The sequence below is a fragment of the Salvia splendens genome, chromosome 16, assembly GCF_004379255.2.
Source record: "Salvia splendens isolate huo1 chromosome 16, SspV2, whole genome shotgun sequence".
Classification (NCBI taxonomy): domain Eukaryota; kingdom Viridiplantae; phylum Streptophyta; class Magnoliopsida; order Lamiales; family Lamiaceae; genus Salvia; species Salvia splendens.
In genome coordinates this window covers 858,476-879,856 of record NC_056047.1, presented here as the reverse complement: position 1 = coordinate 879,856, position 21,381 = coordinate 858,476, and the positions used below count along the sequence as shown (strand labels likewise).

The window sequence follows — 21,381 nt, the reverse complement described above, 5'->3', positions numbered from 1 at the left end:
AATAGTTTGTGTGAAGAATTCATCGATTATAATTAGAGTGGTCAAATATGGTCTAATTCGAAAGTTCGGTATGTTTTGATTTTGAAAATTTTAGGCTGGCCCGACTTGATTCCCTAATTTGGCCCAACAAGCTCGGGCCCACCCAAAATTTATAGCCTAGAGAATGTTCTCTTGACGTTGCTCATCTGACTCATTTCATTGCTCTTAATATAACAAAACGCCTCTCCAGTCTTCACCCAGACTGCAAGTTGCTCTATGCATTAATTCAATCAATCGATTTATATAATAGAGTGAACTATTCTAATAGTCTCTAATCTGGTCGAAAAATGCACCAATGATCCTAAATTTTTTTTACAGCCTTTTTGGTATCTAAAAATCACATTTTTGATACATGTTGGTCTTTTATACCCCCCTACATTTGAAAAATCCCCTAAATGTCATTGAGGACATTTTTAGTATTTGGAAATCACATTTTTGGTACCTCTTCATTCTTGCAATTTTTTTGAACATATATAAAAAGCACATTTTCGGGCTATATTTTTTTTTACTTTTTGGTACTAGTTGATTTTATATTTTTACAACATAAAACATTTTCTTTTGAATTATAATTCACTTAAATTTTTTCAATAATTACTTGAATAACGTATAGATTGAGCTTTATAATAAAAAAAGTTACTTTAGTTTACTTTAATATTTTTATTAAAAATGTTTGCAAGAGTTTGCTTTAATTTACGGTAGATATAATTCACTTACATTTAAATTGTTATACTTTAAAAACATTGTCTCACTATACTATATTTTAATTAACGTAATTAAAATATTTATTTTTCACATAAGTATAGTAACATTTAAATATTTAAGTAACATTTTTTAAATAAAAAATTTGCTATAGTTCACTATAATATTTTTTCTTCTCAAATTAAAAAAAATTAATTAATTTTTTTAAGTGAAAATAAATCACCGCAAAAAGAATTTTCTATGATTCACTTTAATATTTTTATTAAAAAAAGTTACGGTGAGATTTATTTTTTCCTTCATATAGATTGAATTTTATAATGAATAATATTTAATTTTAAAAATAAATAAAGTATAATTAAACTATTTTAAAGTTGTATTTATTTTAAACTCATAATGGCAATAAACTATTTTAAGTAAATAAAAATATAAAAATAGTATACTAGGAGTAGTATTTAAGGAGTAATTAAAAATACAAAAATAGTATACTAATATTTAAAGTCTAAAATGCCCTCAAATATTAAAAATTTACATTTTTGGTGCCTAGAGTCACTTTAGTCTTATTGTACCAAAAATGCTATAAATTTTTTTAAGGACCATTGATATATTTTTCGACAACATTATGGACTATTAGGGTAGTTCCCTATATATAATAAAATGAAAAAAATGAATAACACACTATCACAATTCATGACGTTTTCCATTCAGAGTGAGTTGTTCACTCTCGTTTACGAGCTTCCTCAGCCACAATAATGCCCCCTTGCAGGGAAGTCTCGTCCCTCGTTTGCGAACCCTTTTCCCGGTGTATTGTTGATGCCTTCGATTAAACTGTTTTGAATTGTATATACGTATTTACTACTTCTTGATTTATGTACACATTGCTTAAAAACTTCAATTGAATTTTTATTCTTACTAGAAAATTATGTTCATATCTGATTATTTTTAACCACAAATCTGAATATTGAATAGTAATAAAAATGACTGAAAAAAATACACAGCATATGTAAAAATGTATTGACAGGAGTCCACGTGGATATATCACTAATTCAGGATTTAATTATATTTTTTAAGCACTCAACAACCGCCGCCGCTTAATTTTGTAAATTTGCAAACATTTTCGCTTTCAGATTTCATTTCTCTATCAGGAATCGAGTTCTTCGTCTCGAATTTCCGATAACAACGTTCCCTCACCGTGAATCTCTTCTCAAACACAAATAGCTCCAATTTCAACGATTGTAATTTATTTTTTTCGTCGTAGAATTTCAAAATGAGGGCTAAAGTTGTGGTGTTTCCGATCAGAGGAAGGAATTGGTGTTTCAGCCGATCGATTGATCCTTCTACGGCCGCCGCTCAACCATCCACCGCTCCGTCGACGGTGAAGGAGCTCTGGAGCAAACTCTCCAGCAATAAGCCATCCGAGGACTCGAAAGTCGAGCTCGCCGTTGATTTCTTCGCAAACAAGGTCTCCTCGTTAGCTTTTGTTTGTTTCTGATCTGCTGCATTTGTTTCAGTTTCATTTTGATTTGTGCGGAATGGTTTTGTGGTAAATGTTCAGCTAGCTGAATAGTTTTGCATTTTGTTTTGTTTGGCGTTAGTTATACTTACTTGCGATGATTTACACTTGTATAAGTGGATATATCGTCGCTGTTGCTTTATGCTGCGTAGTTTATTGCACACTTGGTGTTTCTAGGGATTTTTGGCAACTAATGTGAAAATGCGTGGATTTTTAATGAGTAATGTGTAGAATGTAGATGGTTATGGTCATATGCTTCTACTTGTGTACTGGTAGTACTTATTAACTAAATCAGTTTCCCATTGTTGTTGCTTGACATGCCAATATTTCTCATGAAAATACAGTACTGATATTGCATTTGGCTGGAAATGTATAAGGAGAAGGTTTGTGTGATTTTGATTGATTGCATGAATTATTTTTGGTGAATGATCTCACTGGTGATTGGTGAGTGATAAGAGTCACATAATGCATTATGATTGTGGCTCTCTGAGTTGTCATTGATTGATTTTGGGTTGTTATCTTACTGATCAATGTATGTCTATCTTCTTTGTTCACGTATCTTAACTAGAATACATCCCTTCTTCTCCATTGGATATTGTTGTTCTCATTGAGTAATACTCCATGTAAAAGTTTTTCACATAGTACTATGCAAGATCGGTTTCTATAAGAAGTTAAGATAACATATTTGACATCTCAAAGTAGAAGTACCAACAATGGAATCTTGATATGAAGTTTGAATGGATTAATTAATGTTTGGACAGCAAGTTAGCTATTAGTTGTTACTAGGTTTTGAGTGTGTCAATCTAACTGCTAGCGTTGGTAATATATATAGATGAATGGAGCTTGGACTAAGCTGGAGAAGGCGCCTCAAGGAACTTTAAAGAGTAAACTTCATGGGTATATTTACATGCATGACATTATTCGTGGTCTTTCCTTTTGAGTTTTGATTTGTTGTGAATTATTTTTGCAGCTCACTAGCCACTAAGCTAGAGTTTGTGGAATCGGCAAAATGTGTTCTCAGTAACATTTAAATTTAGCTGATCTTTCTAACATGTAGGTTGGGAGTGAAGTTATTGTCACGTGTGAAGCCATCAGAAATTTTCTTTAAATCTATTCCAAAGGAGATTAATAGAGTGGATATTGTGTATCCATCGAGGTAATCTGATTCCGTTGCGTGTATGATCATGATGATATCTTTAGTCAGTACCCCTCTCTTCTCCACCTATTTTGATGCCGGCCAAAAAACTATGATAAAATGAAAATGCAAAATTTGAGCTGCATGCCTTGCTGGAGAACAGTATGTGAAATTTTGTGAGATCCTCTTTTTACTCAAAAGAAAACATTGGGGAAAGACCATTATATTGGTGCATATTCCAAAGCCCATTTTCATCAGTGCATACTGCTATGCACCTCACAAAATGATAGAAGTAGCAATTTTTAGAATTTAAAAATTCAAGCAACCAGAAAATTATGGGAAAACAAAATTAGTTATTACTCCCTCCGTCCCACAATAATTGTCACTCTTTTCCATTTTGGTCCGTCTCACAATAATTGTCACACTTCATTTTTACCATAAATGGTAAGTAGGTCTCACATTCCACTAACTCACTTCACTCACATTTTATTATAAAATCAATATAAAAAACGGGTCCCACATTCCATTAACTTTTCCAACCAACTTTTCTTTACATTTCTTAAAACCCGTGCACACAATAAGAGTGACAATTATTGTGGGAATGAGGGAGTATAAGATTGAAATGCCATGCAGTTGTTACATGATTTGATTCTGTGGAGATATATTTTCTTTATACTCTGCTTCTACCCGTGGCAGTTTGAATCCAAGACTTGTTCGTCGAAGAGTCCGACATCTAGCATTCAGGTAACTTTATTGAATCTTATGTGATAATTTTTGCAAGCTTGATCGTAATCATCGGTTTTTAGTTGAATAGAAGCACTATGTCTCATATTTTACTCTGGCTTTATTGTGCAAGGCATGACTATCATAAATGTAGCATGGCTGCTGTGCCTAGGTTTCATCGTCTATAGACGTCTTGCTTCGTCATTTTTTTGCTGTTATTTGGTTTGGTTGTTAATCTTTCTGGCAATAAATGCCTACCCCATAAACATTTATCATTCGAATAAAATGGGAAACATGATTACCAGGGGATCGGTTATTCACACAAAATACTTCTACTGCTCAGCCATAATGGTGCCTTTGACATCAGTTTTCATGGTATGCCACTGCACCTAAATATGAATTTGATTTTATCTTGTGCTCTATTTCCAATATTGAATAAGTCATTCCTTTTCATCAAATCTTGGTAATCACATGCAGGTTCTTCCTTTGCCTAACATCCCATTCTTTTGGCTCTCGTTCCGTGCCTATTCTCACTGGAGAGCATCACAGGTATGGGATCATCAGAAAACATTTTGTCAAAATCACAACCTTTTGATGCTCTTTAAGAGCTTTAGTACGTAGTACGTACCCTTTCTTTATTTGCTTACAACTTTTATTTTCCTTTAGGGAAGTGAAAAGCTGATGCACTTAGTTACTGATGCCTCCTATCGACCTAATCCTTCTGATCAGACGTCCAAAACCGAAGATAGTTCCACTCAAGATAAAAACAGTGAAAATTCGATGACTTCTATATTCGTAAGCATCATTTCCAACTTACCTCCACATCTTGGAATAAAAATTTATGCCAGCCAAGTAAATTGATGTTCATTTTTTGTGTGTGAAAGTTTGTAACATGTCTTATTAGGTTCCTCTAGAAACTAATTTCCTCTGGGATGTTTTGTTATCTTGCTTAGGTTTTTCAGCCGTCGGAAGAACTGGAAAAGCTTATCCAAAAGAAGGACAGCGATAATGGTCTGAGTGATTGTGCGATATCGAAGATTTGCCAGAAACACTACCTGATAGCTGCAGATGTGAAGAGATACAGAGATTCTGTTTAGTCATCAGTTTAGTTGTTTTCGTCTGCTACTTTCCAGTTTAGTGAATTACATTCATTCTTGATAAATTCTTTGCTAATTTACCCTTGTTTTCCTGGTTAGAATTCGAGCAAATCTGTATATGTTCCTTGTAGAAAAAACAATAAAAATTGCCCATTAAGTTAAGGCAATGGTGCAAGAAACTATAAATTCGGGCAAATGCTATGGATTTGTTATTTTAGATATGCAATTCCATTTTTGCCAATTGCTTATTTTCTTATTTATTTTCAGTTCATGAAAGAATATCAGTTACTACGTTTTAGTTTAAATGGAGAAATAATGCATAGAGCGTTACTGACAGAATTAGATATTCACAATACAAAAAAAACCATTGTAGATGTTGGATGTCACTCGACATTCTCATTTTTTTGTGATGATTGAATTCAATATGTCTAACGTAAAGTCCACAAGAATGTCATGTTCTAATATACAAAATCAATTCACAGCTAAAAAAACCAATATATATACCGGATGTTACTCAATATTTTTCATTCTTTTGTGACGATTGACATCCAACGTAGCCAACGTAAAGTGCACGGGAATGCCATGTTCCGATATAGATTCAAAGCTTGTATTTTAATTTCTTATACTTGCAAAAGATTCAAAGCTTGTATTTTAGTTTCTAACATTTCCAAAATCATAATATGTGATTATGAATTTAGTAAAGATTGTGTTAAATTTGACGATAAAAAAGTAAAACAAAAAAAACCTAGAATTTCCTAAACTGGGCTTGGGGATATATTAGGCCCATATCATATTGGGCCTGCAATCCGGCCCATTAATAATTTCACATTACAATTCGAATAGTAATAACTTGTTTTTCACTCCTTAAAATTGCTCAGTTCTTCTTTCTCTCCAAGAAAAGTTTCACTTCACCGAAAACCTGAAGAAAATTTTGATTAGAATTTGGGGAGATGGCGCACGATCCAGAGGATGAGATCAAGGACGAGAAGAACCCTAAGCCACTCGATGAAGATGATATCGCCCTCCTCAAGACCTATGTAAGTATTTTCTTTTCTCTCAATTTTGTTTATTAACCCTAATTTACCTGATTCTATTGCTTGTCTGCCTGTATTTCTGGACATTGAATAGCTGAACTTCGGCGCTATTTATCTTTGTAACTCATGCTTTTTTATTTTTGTAGACTGAGGCAATTAGGATCTAGATGATGAATGTTTTTAGTGGAAATTGGATTTATTTAGTTTTCTCTGAATTTAATAACTGATGGTCGGACTAAACCGTAGTTGGATTGAAAGTAGTTTTGATGGTATTGATGATGTTTCGTTTAATTTTTGGTTCTAAACTGGGATGTGCTGAAATATCCGCTTTTTGCTAATTTTTTAGCACAATTAGGAAACTTTCTTTTTCTGTTTTTTTATCTCAATAATTTGTAATTCACCTACTCTTGTTATTTAAACTTGGTTTCTTATGGGAGCTGTGTATTGCACTGGGCAAGTTTTTTTGAAAACGTGTAAGAAGCTGTGACATGCGGTTGGACTTTATATTGTACGCGTGGCATGTTTTGGTGTGGCTATTGAAAGTGTTTATGTTGGTATATGCAGGGTTTGGGACCTTACTCGAACAGCATAAAGAAAGCTGAGAAGGAAATCAAGGAAATGGCAAAGAAGATTAATGATTTATGTGGTATGAAAAAGTACTGGCTTTTGCTCTCATTTATGCGCCTAGTTAGTATACTATTTTGATGCTAATATGCAGTTTTCAATTCATAACAGGTATTAAGGAATCAGACACTGGTTTAGCTGCACCAAGTCAGTGGGATCTTGTATCTGATAAGCAAATGATGCAAGAGGAACAACCTCTTCAGGTATTACTTTCTAGATGCCTACTAAACATCCCTCTAGACTCATATCTTAAGATATAGTTTTTTTTCTTGGAATAGGTTGCACGATGCACAAAGATTATTAATCCAAACACAGAGGATGCTAAATATGTTATAAATGTCAAGCAGATTGCCAAGGTATGTTCCTCCCTTGTTCATAAATTTGCCCCAATGATATTTTATTGTTCGTCCCTGATTCCCTAGAAAAATGAGAAAGAGATAGGTTAACACCACCATATCTATCCAGACATCTAACCTCTCTGGTATATTACTTTATACATGTACTTGATCGGCATTTATGCCTTTTCTCCTTGTTGCTAATGTTGTGTGGTCAATCTTGTTTATCACTTGTGTTTTTTCTTGTTGCAGTTTGTTGTGGGACTGGGTGATAAAGTTTCACCTACTGATATTGAAGAAGGCATGCGTGTTGGGTGAGATTTTCCATCTTTATGTTCATTTGTCTTTCTTGAGGCAGAATGTTAGGTCTGAGATTCTGATTGCTGGTCGTGTGGGCTTTTCTTATGTTTCTTTTGCTGTTTTCTTGCAGTGTGGACAGGAATAAATATCAAATTCAGATTCCTCTGCCTCCAAAGATTGATCCGAGTGTTACAATGATGACTGTGGAGGAAAAGCCAGATGTTACATATAACGATGTTGGGGGATGCAAGGAGCAAATTGAAAAGATGAGAGAGGTTTGTTATATTATGGCACTTGAATGTTGTCTGCATGCGCTATTGTTATAGGTTAAAATTATCAACTGCAAAATTGACCGGATTTGTGAATAATAATTTCATCCTCAGGTGGTTGAGCTGCCTATGCTTCACCCTGAAAAGTTCGTAAAGCTGGGGATCGATCCTCCAAAGGGTGTTCTGTGCTATGGTCCTCCTGGAACTGGCAAAACTCTCCTAGCAAGAGCTGTGGCTAATCGAACTGATGCATGCTTTATCCGTGTTATTGGTAGTGAGCTTGTCCAGAAATATGTTGGTGAGGGAGCTCGTATGGTTCGTGAACTATTTCAGGTGCCACACCCCCTGTCTTGCTAGTTTCCATGTAGATTATCATCTTAATTCCAAATTTACCTGATGTATCTTTTCTCTGTTCCCCTCTGCAGATGGCTCGCTCCAAAAAAGCTTGTATTGTATTTTTTGATGAAGTAGATGCCATTGGAGGTGCACGATTTGATGATGGGGTGGGTGGAGACAATGAGGTTCAACGCACCATGCTCGAAATCGTGAATCAACTGGACGGATTCGATGCTCGTGGGAACATTAAAGTTCTTATGGCAACTAACAGGTTAGTACTGTATTTTGGCTTGATTTGTAGCCTTTTCACAGTGGACATCACTTTTGGCATGTTAGGATCACAACTTTTTCACTTTGTAGGAGATGTACTTACACTGGTTCATCATCCCTTCTCCATTTGATGAATCATAACAAGTTATAGCTTCTTTATGAACTTTTGAAGCTGGAGCTGTATGTTTTCTTAAATAAAGGATAGAACCCACAATTAAATGCTTTATTGACTGAAATCTTTGATAAAGCAATATGTTTGAACATAATATGATTTCTTTTGGTCATTGAGCTTTGCATAAATTTGTCAAGCACTTCTTCAGTTAACATGTTCTCTCTATGCAGACCTGACACCCTTGATCCAGCGCTTTTACGTCCTGGACGACTAGACCGGAAAGTTGAATTTGGACTGCCAGATCTAGAGAGCAGGACCCAGATCTTCAAGATTCACACACGCACAATGAACTGTGAGAGGGATGTTCGATTTGAGCTTCTTGCTCGGCTCTGCCCAAATTCTACTGGTAAAATTTTAACTAATGCTTGCATTGTACACAAAATAAAGTATATGGCATTGTCATGGATGCTAACTGGTTCTCTGTCAACATTCAGGTGCCGACATTAGAAGTGTGTGCACAGAAGCAGGAATGTATGCTATCCGTGCTAGAAGGAAGACGGTCACCGAGAAAGATTTTCTGGACGCTGTCAACAAAGTCATCAAAGGATATCAGAAATTCAGTGCTACACCTAAGTATATGGTTTACAATTAATCACTCTATCACGTTACTCTTTCTGTATGGTACGAGATACACAGCTGGAGCAACATATTTTTCGATCTTGGCTGCCAATTTGAAATGGTACGCAGTGGCAAACTCTGGCTTTATTCACCTTTATTTCAGTTGACATTGGCATTTGGTATCTCTGCTCACTCTGTACTGAACTCTTCTTGTTAAAAATGTAATTTGATCAGAATGAAAGTGAATTTATTTTGTGGATTTGTTCATGATTCAGTTTATTCAGCCAATCTATAGCTGCTATTCTAGATGGTTTGGATGAACATATCTAAGGCTTCCAAGTCAAAACGTGTATGCTGGGGTGCTACTTAATTTATACAAACTATTTGACCAAACAGATGCTTTGATTTAGTCTTTTACTTTGATAATAAAACAATCTTTTGTCAAAGCTACAAAATAGCTAGACACAAATTTTATCTTCTTTGCACAACTAGCTTTCACTATAGCCAAGACATTCAATCATCACACCTCCTACTTCAATATTAATAGTATTTTTTTAAACCTTAATTTTCACCCATCTTTTAACAGCATCTAAAATTGTCAACCAAAACACAAATTACCAACTAACATGGTGGGACATATTTAATCTTGACAGCTGAAATTTTCTACTAGTACATAACAACTACTACTTCAACTCAAACACGAGAAGTTTGAGCACAGAACTATGGAGTTGAACATTCCATCAACACTCATACCTCTACTTCCCTTTCTCCTCTTCCTCTACATGTTTATCAAATCTCAATCAATCTCAAAATCAGCAAAGAGTTACTCACACTTCCCAGGCCCCAAACCCCTCCCTCTCATCGGAAACCTCCACCTCATGCTCCGCGCCTCCTCCGGCCCCCACCGCCTCTTCCGTGACCTCGCCGCCGCACACGGCCCCCTGATGCATCTCCAGCTCGGCGAGCTCCACTTCCTCATCGTCTCGTCCGTTGACTTGGCGAAGCAAGTGATGAGAACTCACGACGCCAACTTCGCCAACCGCCCCGCGCTGCTGGCGTCGGAGGAGATCTCCTACAGCAGCACCGGCGTCGGGAGCTCTCCCTACGGCGCCTACTGGCGGCAGCTGCGGAAGATCTGCAGCGCGGAGCTTCTGAACGCGAAGCGCGTGCAGTCGTTCCGCAGCATAAGAGAGGAGGAGAGCATGAATCTGTGTGAATGGATCGGTTCCCGCGATGGATGGCCGATTGATCTTTCGGAGAGGCTTTACTTGGCGCTGTACGATATTACATCGAGGGCGGCCGTGAAGGCCAAAACCGGAGAGCGCGAGGCGATGGTTTCGATAATTGTGGAATCCTTGAAGTTAGCTTCGGGATTCATGATGGCGGATCTTTATCCTTCCATTAAATTGCTGCCGTTGATCAGTGGAGCACGGTTCAAGACCCGACGGATGCGTCGCAAGTTGGATGAGGTGCTGGATGGCATCATCCAGCACCATAGAGCACCACGAAACTCCGATGATGATGATGATGATGATGCCAAGTTTGAAGGTTTCTTAGATATCCTTCTCAAGTTTGGAAAAGATGGGACTATAACCACCGACAACATCAAAGCAGTGCTCCTGGTATGTGTTTGAAGGTTTTTTAGTCAATGATGCATAAATTTAGAATTAGAATTTAAAATTCGAATACCCCTCCCAAGTTTCTTGAATCGTATTCTATTCCAGGCGTATCTCGTTAGTTGAGTAAGAGTTGTCTATTGGGCCGACACGGCTCAAACCCAGTCTGGCTCAGCCTACCACTGAAACGAAGTGGGCATGATCCATGCTCATTGGTTGACCTGAGCTCCAATTGGATCATTTTTTACACCTAGCCAACTCAGGCTCAGCACAAGCCTATCCCAGGCCCAAGACCAGCCCAGATAAGACCCACAACTACTAATCCTATGTTTTAATTATTTCTACTATGATTTTAACATAACTTTATGCATGTTTAACCTAAATTTTTAATTTATATGTTCGTCCGTTGCCATTAAATGTCTCATTTCACTTTTAGTTGTTTTCGTTAGTGGACCCCACATCTCTAATAATTCATTTAACTTTTATTTTATTATAAAACTAATAGAGTAGGATCCACGTTTCATTACTTATTTTTTACCACTTTTCTTTATAAAGTCATCGGATAAAAATATTTAAAAACACATTAGAAATTAAAAGAAGACTATTAAAAAATAATTTATAGTGTAGCTCAGCCTAGGCAGTTCCTTTACCCAAGTGGGACTAAGCAGAGTCCAATTTTATAAATAAAAAAACCAAGGCCCATCCCGCCCCGCCCAACCTCATTCAGTTTTGGGCTTGGATTGGCCCAACACATTGAAATCTAGATAAATCACTTTATTTTGTTGAAGGCATATTCAGAAATCCTGTTGATACCATGTTAAAAAGTTTATGGAATTTCATTTTAAAGCAGTTGAAGACTAGTAGAATTATGAGAAGACTTACATAATTGTTATAGTTCTCCATTTACATAGTGAGACATTTATTTCATTTTTGCCAACATTTTTTTTCCATTTAAGGATATGTTCCTAGGTGGAACGGACACGTCAGCTGCTACGTTAGAATGGGCAATGTCGGAGATGATAAGAAACCCTTCCACACTCAACAAGGCACAACAAGAAGTAAGAAAGGTTTTCGATGAGAAGGGATACATAGACGAAGAAAAGTTTGATGAGCTAAAATACCTGAAATTAATCATCAAAGAGACTCTGAGATTGCACCCTGCATTGCCGCTTCTAGTCCCAAGAATGAGTTCCCAAAGATGTGAAATTAATGGTTACGAAATCCCAGCGGGAACCAGAGTGATAGTGAATGGATGGGGACTAGGAAGGGACCCTGAGTATTGGAACGATGAAGAGAAGTTTGTACCCGAGAGATTTGAGGAAAGCGAGCATGATTTCAATGGGAGCAATCTTGAATACATACCCTTTGGCGCGGGGAGGAGAATATGTCCCGGCATGTTGTTCGGGTTGGCCAACGTGGAGCTTCCGCTTGCGATGCTCCTCTTTCATTTTGATTGGAAAATGCCATATGGGATGAAAGATGTAGAGTTGGATATGACAGAGGGTTTTGGCGCCACGGTTAATAGGAAACACCATTTGCGTCTCATTCCCGTTGTTAAGCGACCTTTGCGCCGGTGCTCTACTGATTTAGGGAGCCTTTAATATTTGTAATTTTTATATACTTAAATCATATGTGCTGATTATCACAAAAAGGAATGATTTCCATTGTTAAATCATCGTCTACTCTTTCTTTTTAGATAAATTTTGTTTGGGAATTTCAACGAACACCTAGTGGGCCTAAGTCAAGAGTCAGCATTTTTGTGAACTTTTGTCAGGCTCTCGGAAGGGGTTTAGATTCTCAGCTTTTTTCCTACATCAAGTACCGCATCTGATTTCGTTGTTCATTTAATCAAGCACCTTCTGCACGTCTTATATGAATTCTGACGCAAATCGTTGAAGCAAATCGTTCCGTTACTGATTCTAGTGAAAAAAATTCAAGTTATACTACAAGTTACCTCATGTAATCGGATTGAACCTTAAATTAATTCTATGTTATTAAGGATCATGATTATTTTATTAAGTGGTGTCCATGCAAATAACGTTGGACTGATAAAATGGTTGCAAGTAGTTGAAATTTGAATCTTGCCTAGCGCATGTTTGAATAAAATCACCCACTCTTTTGTGAGATAAATTTTTTACTCGGGAATTTCAACGAACACATGGCGGACCTAAATCTGGAATAGGCTGCAACAGTTAACATTCTCGGTAAACTTTTTACTACTTTTTTCAGACTCCTGGGAAGCTTTTAGATTCCCCCAGCTGTTCTTCGTTTTGGTCTTAAGGTTGACTTTTTGACTATATTATGCTGGAATTTCAGCAAACATGTGGTGTGCGTGCGTGTATTGGCATGCTTTCATTATTCTTCTTATTTTATTTGGATGGGACTTTAAGCAAACTCCTTTTAGAGTGTGGGATAAAGCGGGCTAGATATTTTTGCAAACACTTGTTGTGCGGGACGCTTTGTTCATTTTCTCGCATTTTCTTTCTTAACGACTGTACTAGGAAATAGCTTCTGCATGAGATCGGAATATGTGTGGATATCGACAATGGTGAATTCCACTGCAGCTGATCAATTGCGAATTCAAACAACATAGCGAGTAAGTATTTTATGTGTTATGTTTAACTGCTATAAATTGCAATATTAATTATGAATAAATATCTATTTCTACTGTGTATTATTAGACGATAACAGTAACATGGGATGCAGAAAGTGCATTCCTTAGTCTTAGTCCTAGTTTATTAACTCTATTGGTCTATTCTAATTTTAAAAACTCCATTAATCTATTTGAAGTAATAAAAGGCAAAAATGAAGATATTGAATGGCTAAATGTACTACTGTACTACCTTTAGCGATGTTCCATTAATAGAAAATCGTGTCATGACATCCTTTCTCTCAAGCGCAGATTTCAACTTCTGCTACTAATACTATACTAGTATTCATTTATTCAAGTATTGAAAAGATTCATTAAAAATTAATTTCTTCTGCTATCATCACTTATATTTTCATTATTTAGAGGTCAAATTAGAATTTATACATCCGACAAAAATAGATTAAGTTTCATTTATTTAGTTTTTTAATATTTCAGACATTTCATGTATACTACTCCATAAAATACTGCATGATGGTAAGATCAATAGAACTTACCATCATAATATTGTTAACATTTAATAGTAATATCTAAGAAGTACAAAAGGTATTGTATAATCTTCAACGGGTCCGTATTTTATGTTGATGGATTTGGGCCTACATTAATGGGCTTTCGGTGATTGCTGCCTCCTAGTGAGACATATTCCAATTGGAATACAAAATATTCTGGGCCTTAAAATCTTATATGTACATGTATGATTTTTTTATAAAAAAAGATAGAGTTGTATCACTAATCACTTTCACTCTCTTACTGAGATCTCAAGTAAACTTAGATCCAAAAATATTATAGACAACTACGAACAGATTAAAACAACTCTTTTAGTAATCATCGTATTTTTAAGTGAGGCATTTTTTTCTTTTTTAAACACGAAATTACTTTATGTTAAAAACAGGTAGCTATCTTATCCTATCAAAATTACTTAATATTACATTGAAATTAATAAAAGTAATCTAAATAGGACACCTAAATTATGAGATACCACAGTTTGACCGCAGCTTTCCATTTCAGATTTGTTTTCTTTCAGTGATAGTGTGTCTAATTATATTATATAGACGAAACTTCAATAATTGAGTTGAATTATTGTAAATGCTCAAACCATGCGTCATTTAAAATGAGACAGGAGATCCCTTTTTTCAGCAGTATTATGTTCACTTGCCACCTATTTTGATAAATACAAGGTGAAAAACGAATAAAATAAGTGACATATATAGTGCTTATATTAGTAAATATTAAATCAGTGACAGAAACTAATAAGTTGAAAATTCAAATTTTATAGGAGTATATTAAAGTCCATGGGGCCGGCCGACCTTGACTTCACGTTAGCCCTATTTGGCGGCTAATTGGATTTAATTTTATGGAGGTTAAAAATTTTAAATCCTAATGCTAAATATAGTTCCGGCTTAGTCTATCGGGCTAATCATATTAAAAGCTAATAATGAAAATTAAGTATTTTATTAGGAACCTAAATTGATAGGAGTAATACATAAATATTAAGTTAAGCTAAAACAAATCATACGAAAAGAGTACAATAGGAAATGTATGATCAATGCGAGAAAAATTACTCATATTAAGTACTATGTATATTAATATGTTATGATTGATTTTGGTATGTTTATTTACATAATTAAAATAAAATATAAATATATTTGATCCAGTTCATGAACCGGCGGTTCACGGTTCATGATTCCCATGAACCGGAACAGACATGCCAAGGGTCCTGGCGGTTCCGGTTCCGGTTCCGGTTCAAAAAATCGCCGGTTTACGGGGCGGTTCAAAACCGCCGGTTTTCGGCCGATTTGGCGGTTCGTCTAATTTTTTTTATTCATTTTTTTATTTGTTTATGCATGAAATGTGCGTAAATAAAATTCAAAAAAATACGATGAAAGCTGCAATTTTATTGAGATTACACGTTACAACAATTACAAATCACAAAAACCTTGAGGTCTTGAAGTCTTAAACAGAAAATTAAATACAACGAGACTACTAGTCAACAACGAAACTAATTACAAACTACAAAAAAGACTTAGAAGTTCTTATAAAAAAACTTATAAGTATATATATACTCTTGGTCGGCGAAGGAGATATTCCTACACAACTAAATTGAGGACATCTTTAGCAATTCAACTTTAAATGTTGAGTTTAGTCTAACAATCAACAATTATGGTAGAATTGTCACAAGTTTCCTGAATTTAGGCTTATAGAGAAATCTACTTCATCGACTAGAGTATATACAAATACAATTATTTAATTGTATTCTTCCATCTTCTATTAAGTTCTTCATTTAATTTGTTTATTTGTTCGTACTATCATTATTTTAAAATTTTATTCTTAATTCGTTTTATACTTTACTATTTAATTTATTCATTCGTACTTTCATTATTTTTAAATTTGATTTTCTATGTTAGCAACATTTTTAATCAATTTACTCCTATACTAAAATAATTTTAACAAAATTAAATATAATATTCTCTTTGCCTCCATAGTTTTTTATTTTCTAATTCTTTTATCTATAAAAATGTCTGCACTTTCGTTTTCGATTGATTTTTATTTTTAACAAATTGAGTTCATTCTCTACAAAATATTAAATTCATTGGGTTCAATTTTATTACGTAGTGTACTAGTAAGCAATAAATTATTCTCTTTGTCTTATTAAAAATGAAATGTTATCTAAAATGGAAATACTATTATTTCTATTTTTTCTCTCTTTCTTACTATATTACTGCCTCCGTTTCACAATAAGTGTCACATTTTATCATTTCGGTCCGTCCCACAATAAGAGTCATATTTCAATTTTACCATAATTGGTAAGTAGACCTCAAATTCCACCCAACAATCATACTCACATTTTATTATTAAACTAATATATATATATATATATATATATATATATATATATGTGTGTGTGGGACTCATAATCCATTAACTTATTCAACTCACTTTTCTTTACATTTCTTAAAACTTATGTTCAAACTAAATGTGTCGCTTAACGTAGAACACGCAGATAGTATCTTTTTACTAATTCATAAAATAGCACTAAGTAAAATCTCATAGAAAAAAATTAAATCTTACAACATGAAAGTATTATTTATGATGTGACAAAACTATGGCAGCCATTTGACAACGGTAAGAAAAACAATGACAGCTTTAAACATGAATGGACAATTACTTGGTAGGTAGGAAAATTCATGATCCAAAAGTCAATAGTCCAACAACTTCAATTTATTTTCAATTTCAAAACCAGCACATACTGCATTTCTCTACCACAATATCACATTTCTCTTCTTCTTTCATCTCCGCAATTTGAACTCATTTTCTTAGCTTTCATGGCGGCTTATGCAGCTCTGATTTCTCTTATGAAAGTCATAGATGATATTGAAACTCATCCATCCCCTCCCATTTTTCTCGATAAACAACAAGTTGAATCTCTCACCGAAAAACTTATCTTTTTGCAGGAATTTCTCGAAAGCTATAACTCTCCTTATGCATACAGTGACGAAGCAGATCCGTTGGAGATGCGCATTGTAGATGCAGCGCAAGCGACCGAAGATGTGATCGAGTCATATATAATCGACACTATCCAGCTCTCTGCAGCAGCAGCAGCAGCAGCATCTGAGGATGGTGGTGATGAACAAATCAGTTGCATCCACTTCTATGAGGATGTGCAGAATGTGATAGAAGAACTTGATTTGCTCAAGAAAGAGGTGGCTGGGATTAAGAGGGAGAAGGTAGTTCACCAGAGAAACATGGGTTCTGATGATGGTGGTTTAAGATCCAGGAGTTCCACAGAGAACAACCCTATCATGGTAGGGTTTGATGATGTGCTTCTTCAACTCTTGGATAGGCTAACTGATGGAAACACCAATCGCCAAATCATCCCTATCGTAGGGATGGGTGGAATCGGCAAAACCACTCTGGCAAAAGGTGCGTTTGAACAAAAGCTTATTAAAGAGCATTTTGATATTTGTGTGTGGACTACCATTTCCCAAGATTATAATATAGTAGAAACTCTTAGAGAAGTTCTCTCTCGAGCAGGAGGCAGTATGGATGAGAAAGATTTGGTAGTAGGATTACACAAACGTTTATGGGGTAGGAGGTATCTCATTATATTGGATGATATGTGGAGTATAGATGTGTGGGATAAGTTGAAATCTTCCTTTCCTGATTGTGGTAATGGTAGTCGAATACTAGTCACAACTAGGATGTCAAACTTGGCTCTCCACTTGACTCATTCCTATAATGTCTTTAAGATGGGATTTCTAGACGAGGCTAGTAGTTGGATTTTATTCTCCAACACTATCTTTGGAGAACAAAGTGTTCCTACTCAACTTGAAAAAATTGGAAAGAAAATTGTGAAAAAGTGTAATGGACTTCCTTTGGCGATTGCTGTGATAGGGGGTCTAATGGCAAAATCCAAACTTACACTTGAATATTGGGTGCACATAGAAGAAAACTTAAGTTCAGTAGTGAATTCGGAGAATGATGATTATTGCTTTAGAATATTGAAACTGAGCTATAATTATTTGCCTGCCTATCTGAAGCCTTGTTTTCTGTATATGGGTGTGTTTAAAGAAGACTGCGAGATAAGATCTTCGACAATAGTCGAGCTATGGGTTTCTGAAGGATTTCTTAAACCGATAGATAACAAAAGTTTGACAACGATTGCGAAAGAGTACCTAAAGGAGCTAGTTGATAGAAATCTGATTGTAGTTCAAAAGGTGGGTTTGTATGGAAATGTAAAATTCTGCAAGATTCATGATTTATTAAGAGATCTATCCATGAAAGAAGCTCAAAAACAGAGGTTTTTTTATGTTTTGAGAGAACAAAGTCCTCAAGGAGTAATTAGCCAACACCGCATTGTTAATCCAGGAAGCACTTCAAAGGAAAAAATCTGTGATGCCTTGGACTCTATGTCACATGCTCGGTCTTATGTATGCCGTACACTTGAATTTCAAGAATTGCCAAATTCTAGATTTCTGAGGACAACACTAAATGCACATGATTCCCCATATGCACTATGCAGGTGTTCCTCTGAACATGTATTTCACTTGGTGAATACACGATACCTTGCTTTTGAAATTGATTTGAAGTACGTGATTCCCTCAATCAATCTGCTTTGGAATCTACATACACTAATTATTCGGTGTTGGGATGATTTTATTGCACCAATTGAAATTTGGAAAATGCATAAGCTTAGGCATGTCAACTTCCCACACTGGAAATTGCATCTCCCAGATCCTGTGAGCATCGACAATGATATTATTATCATGGAGAATCTAGAGGTGCTCAAAGGACTGGAATATTTCAGTTTAAGTGAAGATGTTAAAAGAATTCCCAATATCAAGAAATTGAAATTGAAGAATAATCCGGAGCTGCTTGAGAGAGTTAACTATCTCAGCTATCTTCAATGTCTTAGTAAACTGGAATCCTTGGATCTGAGAGTCTCCTTTCACTGTAATGGAAAGTTTCAGCTGAAGATGAGCTTCCCACCCTCCCTTACGAAGTTGTTTCTCCTTCTGCCACTTGATTTTGAGTTGGAAGACATACTACCAGCAATAGGTTCCTTACCACTTCTACAGAAGCTCGGATTAAAGCATGGTCGCTTCAGAACAGGCAAGTGGGGAACAATTGAAGACCAATTCCCCAGCCTCAAGTCACTAACATTGACCAACTGTAATGGTCTGGAAAACTGGACAGTGTTAGAGAGCTTTCCACATCTTCAGGAGCTTCATCTTGAAAAATTTAACAAATTGAAGGAGATCCCTTCAGAAATTGGAGAAATACCAACACTCAAATCAATTAGATTGAGATATTGCAGTGAATCAGCTGTGTTGTCAGCTAAACAGATATTAGAGGAGCAAGAGGATTTACAAGGAGACCAAGCAGATCTTCATGTAGACGTTAGAGTTTCGGCGGAAGATGAAGCGCTGAAGAAGTTGGCAAGTCCCAATTTTGAAGTTACTTCGGATGATGCCATCTTGTAAGTTCTTTTCTGTTAAAGTCTTTCTCTTTTCGTTTCTGTGACTGCATATTATTTTAACCGTAAACTTATTCGGATCAATTTTCTTGATCTCATTTTTCGAAATCTGAACAGTTGTGATAGATATACAGTTTTTGAAGCGGAAAACACAAAATATGCATGTTGTTTTAAGTCTGGCATTTACCTTCTATATTATTGAGAGTGGTCGATTTCGACTATGCATATTTTTTCTTTGAAATTGTTGAGTGTTAATCTTAACTTTGGTGGTCTATTTCGACTATGTACTCCTTCCGTCCTTTAAAATTTGTCACTTATTTCTATTTTCTGTCCGTCCTTAAAAATTTATTATTTTTAGGAGTGGACTCCACGTTACACTGTCTCATTTCCGCTCATATTTTATTATAAAACTAATAAATAAAAATAGGACTCACGTGTCCCTAGCTTTTTTTAACTCACTTTTTATTATATTTCTTAAAATTTGTGTCGGTTCAACGGCTACCAAATTTAGTAGGGACGAAAGGAGTAGTATATTTTTTCTTTCAGATTGTTGAGGGTTAATCTATTAACTTTGATGATATATTTTTTCTTTCAGATTGTTGAGGGTTAATCTATTAACTTTGATGAAATATTCTGTTTGATTCCGAAACGCTAAACTCTCAGATGTTTGATGAATTGCTCGAGTCGACTTTTAAAATTGAATTCCATTTCATTTGGCTACTTTGATAATGATAGGTTTTATCAAATATCAATCGCCTATTTGCAGGTCAAAACGGGTTTTGTGATTAAGAATATTATCTAAAAATACAGTAATGTTTTTTTTAAGGAAAAGGATGTTAAGGGTTCGAGAGCAACATTTGCAACGGAGTCAACAGACAACAGAACTGCCCGAGAGCGAGAAGCCACCAACAGGCAACCCAGCCCAAAGAGAATAATCAAAGGCCTTGTCGCCAAACCACCCTGGAACGTTGAGACCAAGAGAGCAACTCAAGCAGCCGGATAGCTACCAAGACTTCGTCTCCAAGTAGACGACCCGGCCAGGAGCATGGTGTTTTAATTAGTCAGTTTAATTATTGTAATTTTGCATTTTTTTTATTTTAATTATTAAACTTATTTGAGTCAAGCGTTTTGTAAGCTCCTGTCGGGTTTTCTTGGTTGGTTCTTTCCCGATGTATAATATTAGGTCGAACCAACCCTAGGGTCCTAGATATATAAATACGGCTATTCATTAATTCCGTTCTCAATTAATGAAGAATTATTTGTCCAAATTACTTGGATAACACATCTCAACCCTGATATACTGCCGACGGAGAACTTCTCCGCGCCAGAATTGCGTGTGGCCACCTACCCTTCTGCTAGGGCGCCGGATTCTTGTGTTTCGTTCGTTGACGGACAGGTTATTGCTTTGTTAAGAGTAGGCGACTCTTACCATCTATGCTTTCATTGAGAACATGTTAATACTAATTTTCATTCATGAAATAACAAATCTCTTTAATTATTCCTTTATTGTTCTACTACCCTCGAGAAAACCTAATCGCGCAACCTCTCTATGCTCGAGGAGACTTCTCCCACAATGGAACCTTAGATCATCGAGCACGCCGCCGACGACCATACCTTTTTCTCTATTTACTCCTATGTAATACTCAATCTGTCCCACGTTACTTGGGCATTTTTTCGGTGAATAAAGTAGATGATAGAATAAAATAAAAGAAGGTATATAGTAGGTTATACTAGATATTTTGTTTTTAGCAAAAAAAAATATAAATGACTCAAATAATTTAGGACAACCCAAAATGAAATATGACTCACGTAACTTGGGATAGAATAAAAATAAAATACAGAGTATGTATTTTTCAATTGTTTGTGCTATAATTAATCATCTATCATACTCCATTCGTCCACAAAAAATAGTTTCATCTTGTCATTTTGGGATGCATACAAAAATTAATCCAATTCCTAAAAATAAATAATTCATTGCTCATACTTTATCCATTTTTTCTTTATCTCTAGTACTTTACCTACTTTTTCAATTTCTCTCCTAAC

At 35.5% G+C, this 21,381-nt stretch overlaps 4 protein-coding genes across 5 annotated transcripts; all 4 read left to right on the top strand.

Moving 5' to 3' along the window:
• Positions 1 to 1,800: 1,800 nt before the first annotated feature.
• Positions 1,801 to 5,429, top strand: LOC121770582 (uncharacterized protein C23H3.12c-like). Its single transcript, XM_042167319.1, has 8 exons — positions 1,801 to 2,197; positions 3,081 to 3,145; positions 3,306 to 3,404; positions 4,080 to 4,127; positions 4,412 to 4,481; positions 4,584 to 4,655; positions 4,773 to 4,901; positions 5,060 to 5,429. The coding sequence occupies exons 1-8, from the start codon at positions 2,003 to 2,005 to the stop codon at positions 5,201 to 5,203; spliced, it is 822 nt and encodes a 273-aa protein (XP_042023253.1). The 5' UTR covers positions 1,801 to 2,002; the 3' UTR covers positions 5,204 to 5,429.
• A 651-nt stretch (positions 5,430 to 6,080) lies between these two features.
• LOC121772069 (26S proteasome regulatory subunit 7-like) lies at positions 6,081 to 9,368 on the top strand. The gene is made up of 10 exons (XM_042169014.1): positions 6,081 to 6,240; positions 6,802 to 6,883; positions 6,973 to 7,064; positions 7,140 to 7,217; positions 7,449 to 7,510; positions 7,627 to 7,771; positions 7,880 to 8,098; positions 8,191 to 8,372; positions 8,714 to 8,889; positions 8,978 to 9,368. Exons 1-10 carry the CDS (start codon positions 6,154 to 6,156, stop codon positions 9,133 to 9,135), a joined length of 1,281 nt encoding a protein of 426 aa, XP_042024948.1. The 5' UTR covers positions 6,081 to 6,153; the 3' UTR covers positions 9,136 to 9,368.
• A 328-nt stretch (positions 9,369 to 9,696) lies between these two features.
• LOC121770028 (desmethyl-deoxy-podophyllotoxin synthase-like) lies at positions 9,697 to 12,472 on the top strand. Its single transcript, XM_042166822.1, has 2 exons — positions 9,697 to 10,723; positions 11,674 to 12,472. The coding sequence occupies exons 1-2, from the start codon at positions 9,824 to 9,826 to the stop codon at positions 12,316 to 12,318; spliced, it is 1,545 nt and encodes a 514-aa protein (XP_042022756.1). The 5' UTR covers positions 9,697 to 9,823; the 3' UTR covers positions 12,319 to 12,472.
• Positions 12,473 to 16,651: 4,179 nt separating this feature from the next.
• Positions 16,652 to 20,606, top strand: LOC121772724 (putative late blight resistance protein homolog R1A-3). 2 transcript variants are annotated; one of them, XM_042169924.1, is made up of 3 exons: positions 16,652 to 17,285; positions 17,937 to 19,341; positions 20,165 to 20,606. In XM_042169924.1, exons 1-3 carry the CDS (start codon positions 16,688 to 16,690, stop codon positions 20,271 to 20,273), a joined length of 2,112 nt encoding a protein of 703 aa, XP_042025858.1. In that variant the 5' UTR covers positions 16,652 to 16,687; the 3' UTR covers positions 20,274 to 20,606. The 2 variants fall into 2 exon arrangements, with proteins under 2 accessions (XP_042025858.1, XP_042025857.1); XM_042169923.1 differs by having other exon boundaries at positions 16,652 to 19,341.
• Positions 20,607 to 21,381: the final 775 nt, after the last annotated feature.